Here is an 8,293-nt window from a genome sequence, read left to right as displayed (position 1 = left end):
GCTCAAGTGACCGAGATGTAACCGAGAGAATACGGTCATTTTTCAAAATAAAAGATCGTTCAGACTCAGATAATAAATAAAACGGAAATAATTAATGATTTCTTGTGTGGCCCGGTACCAATTGATCCACGGACCGGTACCGGTCCGCGGCCCGGGGGTTGGGGACCACTGCTCTGAAGGATGTGGTTTATGAGGGTGCTTTCTCTCCAAAGAACACGTGTTTTTAGGGTCATCACTGGGAAGTTGTACACAAAATGCAGACCAGCACTCAGATTTATAGGTCATATTGTTAGGTTTTAGAGGTATAATGGACAACTGGCACACATTGGTGTCGGTGTATCCAGTGAAGTCTATATTTCCTTACTTTACACGTTACATTGACTTTGTCAGTGGTCCAGTTCAAGTAATGTATTTATGTTGCTTTTAATTTTTAAATGTAGTGTATTCTTGCTCATAATGCATTATGGGATACTGACAGCAAAGGATTCACAGGATGTCTTACAAACTGAGATGAAAGAATGCTGCGTTTCTCAGTCGCATTCAGAAAAGTGTTTAAATATTAGAAAAATTACCTGTGCGTTGTACTATGACTACAGCCAGTCTCTTGCACCAGCTAAACCTTAAAAGGTGTGCATTTCTCTCCAAGTTTAAGTTCTTGGATCTTAAAACTGAATGTTCAGGGCTACCAAATGATGGACATCAAATATTTGAAATTTGTTGAGACCAGTGCCGCAGCACTGGTACATAAATGTTACCTAAGTTACATTATTTAGATCTGAAATAACTGTTGCAATAATGCCTGCGTGGGTTCTCTCCGGGTGCTCCGGCTTACTCATCACAGTCCAAAGACATGCAGCTTAGGTTGACTGGTGACTCTAAACTGCCCCTAGGAGGGAGGGAGTGTGTTTGTCTATATGTGATAATAATAATAATAATAAACAGCATTTATATAGCACTTTACAACTCAGAAGGGCCCAAAGTGCTGCACAGTATAGACATATCTATCGACTAAAACAATACTAAACAGTCAACAAGATAATTACAGGACATAAAACAACATGTAGACAATGCCATTTAGAGGCAGATAAAATAGATTAAAGATCAAAAGCCTGTTTTAAAAAGGTGCGTTTTTAATGTGGATTTAAAAACCGCTAGCTCGGTGATAGACCGAATCTCAAGCGGTAGCAAGTTCCAGAGCCTGGGGCCATAAACAGCAAACGCGCGGTCACCCCATTTTTTGGATTGGGACCGTGGAACCACTAGGGACAGGTTATTAGAAGAGCGCAGGGCTCTGCGAGGAACATAGATAAAAGTTTGAACAGGTAAAGTGGAGCAAGGCCATGTGATAGACTGGCGACCTGTCCAGGTGGACCCCGCCTCTCACCCAGTGCCAGCTGGGTTTGGCTGCAGCCCTCCATGACCCTGGTCAGGAATGAGCGGTATAGATAATGGATGGATGGCTAATTGTTGCAATAACTGAAACAGATTGTTAATACAATATTGATATTTAATTACCTTTTAGGTTGATTTTGCAGACTTTTTAGCAAAGAGTTGCTTTTTTACACAATCGGGAGTTCGAGAGCAACATTATCACTCATTTGGAGTCGTGTTTTTGGACCATCAGTAAATGTAAGGCCACTGTTCACCTTTTTTAAGCTCTCTTTCTCAGCTCCATCATCGTCTGAGGAGAAACACCTGTCTTTTTTGCTGCTAAATGCTCTGTTATAAAAACACCACAACAAGAGTGGTGAGAGTGAACTAAAACAGCAAGGTTGTGGGCTGCACAGCTAAACATTTATATGAGACTCACTATTAAGTTCTATAAAGTTGAGCGGAGCTGCAGACTCAGGTGATAATTCTTTTTAGGCTTATCACTATAGGTGACACCTTTCAACTTGCCATTTGATAAATTGTTGTAAAACTATAAATAGCCACTGTAAACGAGTGATCTGATTATAGAAATAGTTACATTTGGCCAAGCATTCAGTGCCCTTTTCTGCACTTGGTGCAGTGGAACAATTTAGTCAATGATCATTGGAACAGTCTTCACTTCTTGACACAAAAATGTCAGGTCTGCTTTAGGAACCACTATGAAATAAAGCATGAGAGCAATATTCTGATGGTTAATAGGTGAAACATAACTCATTTCTATTGGCTAGTCTTTGCTCCTCTAACTCCTCTTCTGGTGATATGGTAAAATGCCTCAGCAGGGTGGCCCTCCACTGAAGATAATACACTGTGGGTTCACACTGATTCACTCATTTAGAACAATAGGGTGTTTGGTGTCCTTCATTTGATCTCTTTCACCCCCTCCCTTCTCTCCAATTCAACTTTGCATCTCCACACCACCCTTGTCACCTGTTTGAACCACTCCTTTTTCTCACTCTCGCTCTCCACCCTCTTTCTGTCCTTTCTCTTCCTCCCTCTAGTGGAGAATGTCCAGCTGAGTTTGGTCCTGCAGACGGAGAACAAAGGCTTGGTTGTAGCGGGAGGCGAGCTCAACGTCTGTCTGGACGGCATGGTTGTTGATCTGGGCTCGCTGCCCAATGGCAGCATGGCAGCGGACAGTGAGTCCCGCCTTTACGACACACATACACTCTCAGAGAAGTTTTAGGGAGTAATACAGATACACAGAGAAGCACTCACACCACTGACATGGTCATACACTGATCAGCCATAACATTATGACCACCTGCCTAACACTGTTTACATAGGAGTCCATGTGGCAGTCGGTTGGCACTCGTGCCACTTTGCAGCTTTTGTGAATCCATTTGCTTCCACAGTTCTGAGGAAGAGCACAGATGTGTCTACAATTCAGTGAAACACTTATGTAAAAGGAGTGAAAACTGTGGTTGTGAGGTCGAGTTAGAATTATTTAGACAAATCCAACAGCCTCACCGCTCTAGGTGTGATATCACCACTACAGCCCCTGACTCTTTCTCTCCATAGAGACCAATGTACAGTATTTCTCATTTTCAACCATTTTATCAAAGATTCAAATAAATTTTAATCTTTTGAAAAGTACAAATGGAAGTTAAAAGTTTAATCTACAGTAGATCAACCTCATCATCAGTGAGCCGTGGGCATCCATGACCCTGTCTCCAGTTGACCATGTGTCCTTCCTTAGACACTGTTGGTAGGTACTAACCACTGCAGACCAACAACCCCCACCAAGACCTGCAGACTGGGAGATGCTCTGACCCAGTCATCTCACCATCACGGTGTGGCCCTTGTCAGGGTCACTCACATCCTTACACTGGCCAATTTTTCCTTCTTCAAACATGTCAACTTTGAGGACTGAATGTTCACTTGCTGCCTAATAAACCCCCCACACTGACAGGTGCCACTGTAACAGTCAGTGTTATTCACTTCACTTGTCAGTGATCATAATGTTATGGCTGATCAGTGTATACTGTATATCACTGCTGTGGTGTGAAAAAAAACTGAGGTTCCTGGAGCCTCAGAGGAAAGAGCAAGAAACCAAGAATGAACTGGCTTAAAAGATAGAAATCTGGTGAGTTTCAAATAGTGAAACTGGCAAGAGAATGTAGCACAGAAAAGAATATTAAAAACTGTACAAATTGTACCCAAGTCACTTGCTTTTGTAAGTGATGAGGTTTCTTATTCTAACCTGAGATCAACATGTAAAATTGCCATCTAATTAACGTAAGGGGGTGCATATGGGAAAGGGGCTTAACACACTTTTAACAAAGACATCACCACTGCCAACATTTAAAAACCAACAAGTCTGTCTGTTATAATCTGTTTGCATCTATATTTTCTGATATTTTGGTATCGGCACGTATTTTATGTACTAAATACCCAAGGTATTAACTTTCAGAAATTATAATGTAATAATTTTTATTTATATAGCACTTTTCAAAATCTACATTACAAAGTGCTTTAAAAGTCAGAAATAAAAATCTATTTAAAAGAACAAAATCAGGAAAGTCTCTATGATAAAAGTATGTTTTATGAAGTTAATGGTGTTTTACAACAGTTACTGAATTAATAGACCTGATTCCTCAGGCAAGGCGTTCCAGAGCATCGGGGCCTTTACTGCAAACGCCCTGTCCCCTTTAGTTGTCATCCGGTGCCCTCGGAGCAGACAAAAGGCCTCTGTCCGAGGATGTACACACATGCACATATGGTACTCAAACGTCAGAGATGTAGCTAGAAGAGAGGCCATGCAGGGCCTTAAAAGTAATGAATACAAATTTAAAACTGATTCTAAAACATACTGGGAGGCGGTGCAGAAATGCTAAAACAGGAGTGACCACATCTCCTAGTTCTGGATACACAATCCAGGTACAACGAGATGACAGCATGTAAAATAGTCTCTGTGTCTTTAAAAGTTCAAATGGATCATATTTTTGTGATATTTCTGAGCTGATAAAAACACAGTTGCTTAAGCTTTGTGGTGTGCTGCTCAAAACTTAAATTACTGTCCTCCAGACGCCAAGATTCCTTGTAACAAAAATGTGTATGACTGACAAATGTCTGTCTGCTGTGACACCCCCATGCCTTAGCGCTCTTCTCATCAGCAGCGTTCCACAGAGCAGACAGAAATCAAGTCTGATTGCACTTTTGGTATTTTAACCCCGGGAGGGTCAGCAGAACGTTGTGATTTTTTTGAACATCCTACTTTCACTTGAGGCTTTCTCAGTGGGACTGCGATATTTGTCTGGACTGTCCTGTTATTGTCATGGGTTTTTTTTTCTTTGTGAACTGCTTTTACTTGGTGTACGTGGAAAGTAGGAAACTAGAAAATTGTCTGTAGTTATTTAGCCTGTAGCTATAGTTTCAGCCTTCACCAACTTGCATTCATTGAACTTTCAAGCAGATTTGGTGTACTGGACCTTCTGTCACAAAGCACCAAAACAATGCATGTTATACCACCAGGGGGTCAGTGTGAGGGCCGTAAGCATAAATTTTATTGCCAAGTATTACAAGCAATTTGACTCCAGCTCAACACACATTAGAAAACACTTAACATCGGTCTCTTTGTGACCGTTGAGATGTTGAGTACCGGAGATGTGTGGTTCTCCATGGCTGAAGCAGAGTGCAGCATGGCCTGTTTGGGACTTAGAAAAATTAATGACCTGTGGTCCTGGTACTCAATACTGGGACTTGGAAAAATTTCTGTTCCCACACAGTGTAATACCAGAGGCATGGAACTTCATTTGGAGTACCAGGGGCACGAAGTTTTGGCCGGGCGGTTTCAAATTGTTTAGCCCAGGGAGGGGTTGTGTGTGTGTGTGTGTGTCTGTGTTTGGTCCTGCGGTTGTACCACATTTTCACAAGGGCAGCAAGATGAAAACATTTCTGTTAATGTCCTCCATGAAGAAGGCTAGCTTAGGGTTTAGATTTTACCTTGGTTAAACCTATAAGGGGTTTCATCTCTCAGATCCATCTGGTCCATCCTGCAGTAAGAGATTAAACTGCTTGGCACAAAATGCCCTATATTCCTTCAAAATTAAATTAAGGTTCAGGGTGTAAAGAAATGAATATTGTAAATAGGAGGTCCTAGGAGATACTTGTCATTTTGACATGTGGGTAGGTCAACATACAATGTCTTTATTTTTCTTTATATGGCCTTTTCTTAACATTTTGTAATACTTTGTGCACACCCACCTTGGGGTGGTTTCTCTCCAGGCTTGCAGGGGCAGGGATGACGAACGTTGTGCGTGCGCATATATATATATGTGTGTTTTTGGGGGGGGGGGGGTTAGTGAACAGAGGACTGAAGTGTGCCATCTAGAACGAGGGTTTTATAGTCTCATGAGTATACAGTTGATGCATGCATGCCTTTGCACTTGTGTGTGTTTCTGGTTGTGCATGTATATGTATTTTAAATTCTGCACTGTGTGTGTGCAAGCATATGTGGGCTGCTTGAATATATAAAGCTTATAAAGGTAGGAGTGTGTTACCTTCTGGTGGTGTTAAGGCGCTCTGTGTTCTCGCTCTGAATGCTCTTCTGTTAATTTGGAAGTTTTACTCATTTCCCCTGGCAGCTTTTCTGACACACGCACGCACGTACTCGTACATCAGGCTTCATGAACAAACTCTTGTACTAAAAGATGTGGAGAAACAGAAGCCAGAGTAGAAAGATTTCCACTCTGAGAATATTGTGACACTTTTTGTAAATGTTAGATGTTAACATAAGACTCTGTGTATGCATGACTTCCTGCCGAAGCCACATGTACACAGTAGCACAGACACACTCGCACGGTTTTCCCTCCCAAAATACAAAAACAAAACAAGAACACTTAGGTGCAGCACCTGAATGTTTTTATGGAGCGCCAGAACTGAATGAATGTAGTAAGGCTTCATATCAGAATGAATGTAAAAACAGCAGTGCTGAAAAATAATGCAAAGGTGGTTTGATCCCAGAACGAAATATATAAGCTGGCAACAAGACGAACCTGTCAATCAACAATCGGTGTTTGTTGATCGGCAGCATCGCCGAGCTAATCAAACAGTTGACTGGATATTTCTCTGGATCATCAACTCAGGACAACAGGTACAGCTGTTGATAAAGTTGGCTTCCACAAAGAGTACATGACATAGGCTATAACTTTGCTGTTAGTAGTTCTTGTGTATGGTAACAACAGAGATGCCAGAATGCAGTTTATAAGTAAACAAACACCTCAATGTTATGATAATAATTTCTCTTCCTACGAAGTTGCTCAAATGTTTGGCAACACTTTTTTGATGTTGATGGAAGACGCATTGCTAGGGCCACTTCTGTTTCACTGCTGTTTCCTCCTCAGATGCCGTGCCATTTTACTTTGTGTTTTTTTTTGCAGATTACACAGTAATGACTCTTGTCCCAGTTTATTTTTTGACCCTTGTGGCAGGTTTTCACTGTAACCACTGTCCTACCCTCATCTTCATTGTCAACATTCTATTATGAAATGTATTTTCTACTCACTTTCTATGCCCAAATCAATCTCATCAAGAGATTTGCCTTTGTAGACCAGTTCCACGTTCGATTGCCATGAGTAGCTTGCTGAAAGCTAACGTAGCTAACATGTACTGAATTAAGTTATCTTAGTCAAGGAAGCAAAACAAAGTCTGGAAACCTAGGGAAACGCCTGACTCAGACTGTCTGCACAGACACACCAGTGACTAACATCCTGGACACTCATCTTGGACATGTCATGCTAGACTCAGTACATGTATGTGCCAATAAATTGTTGACTGTATGAGACAGAAGTACTGTAATTTTTTGTTCAGTCTCAACAAGCAGCATCCTGGCTGAAGACTAGGGGCAAAAATCAACTTATCACAATCAAAACCATGTATTGCAATACTGTAAATATCCAAAAATACAATTTGAGAAGTGAAATGTCTTAATTTTGCCTAAAACAGCCAATTCCAATATTCCATTGCAGTAATAACAATTCATATAATCAGGGGTGGCTGTGGCTCAGGGGAAGAGTGGGTCAATGTCTGATCGCAGAGCTGATGGTTCGGTTCCTGGTCTCCCTAGTCCACGTGATGAAAGTGTCTTTGGGCAGAACACTGAACCCTGAGTCCCAGTGACCAGGCCAGCTCCTTGCATGGCAGCTGTGCCGCCATCGGTGTATCAAAATCAAATCAAATTTATTTATATAGCACTTTAAAAACAACATCCAGCTGACCAGAGTACTTTACATGGCAGAATAAAATCACAATAAATGACTAAAATAAAGTAAATAAGATCAATGCAAATAAAAATAAAACAGCACAATAAGACACATATAACATACATTCAATAAATTAAAATTAAAAGGAATGCATCAGGCCCTACTGTGTATTAAAAGCCAAGCCAAATAAGTATGTTTGATTTAAAAGTACTGAGGTCAGTTGTACGAGTGTGTGCATGAGTGGCTGAATCTGTCAAGTGTTTTTTCCAGGTAAGGTAGAAAAGCCCTATATACAGTATGTGCAGTCCATTTACAATAATATACTGTATATAAATTCAGTATTGCCATGAAGCGCTCTTGCTCATTGATTTGCAACAATAGCCACAATGGCCTCATACCATGAATGATATTAAAGGAATATCTAACCTTCTACAGTGCCTTGCAAAAGTATTCGGCCCCCTTGAACTTTGCGACCTTTTGCCACATTTCAGGCTTCAAACATAAAGATATAAAACTGTAATTTTTTGTGAAGAATCAACAACAAGTGGGACACAATCATGAAGTGGAACGAAATTTATTGGATATTTCAAACTTTTTTAACAAATAAAAAACTGAAAAATTGGGCGTGCAAAATTATTCAGCCCCCTTAAGTTAATACTTTG

General features: G+C 40.8%; 1 protein-coding gene across 6 annotated transcripts in view; it reads left to right on the top strand.

Annotated features, from left to right (window-relative positions):
• wwp2 (WW domain containing E3 ubiquitin protein ligase 2) overlaps nt 1-8,293 on the top strand; it is an 89,373-nt gene that overhangs the window by 8,027 nt on the left and 73,053 nt on the right. For 5 of the 6 annotated variants that reach the window (XM_020585665.1, XM_020585660.1, XM_020585663.1 and 2 more), the window contains exon 5: nt 2,430-2,567. The exons of the other annotated variant lie outside the window; for it this stretch is intronic. In XM_020585665.1, the coding sequence (XP_020441321.1) occupies nt 2,430-2,567 (138 nt within the window). The remainder of the gene's footprint in view (nt 1-2,429; nt 2,568-8,293) is intronic. 6 annotated transcript variants of the gene reach the window in all.

This window comes from Monopterus albus, unplaced genomic scaffold (assembly GCF_001952655.1).
Source record: "Monopterus albus unplaced genomic scaffold, M_albus_1.0 scaffold373.1, whole genome shotgun sequence".
Taxonomy (NCBI): domain Eukaryota; kingdom Metazoa; phylum Chordata; class Actinopteri; order Synbranchiformes; family Synbranchidae; genus Monopterus; species Monopterus albus.
This window is presented reverse-complemented; position numbering and strand designations above follow the sequence as displayed.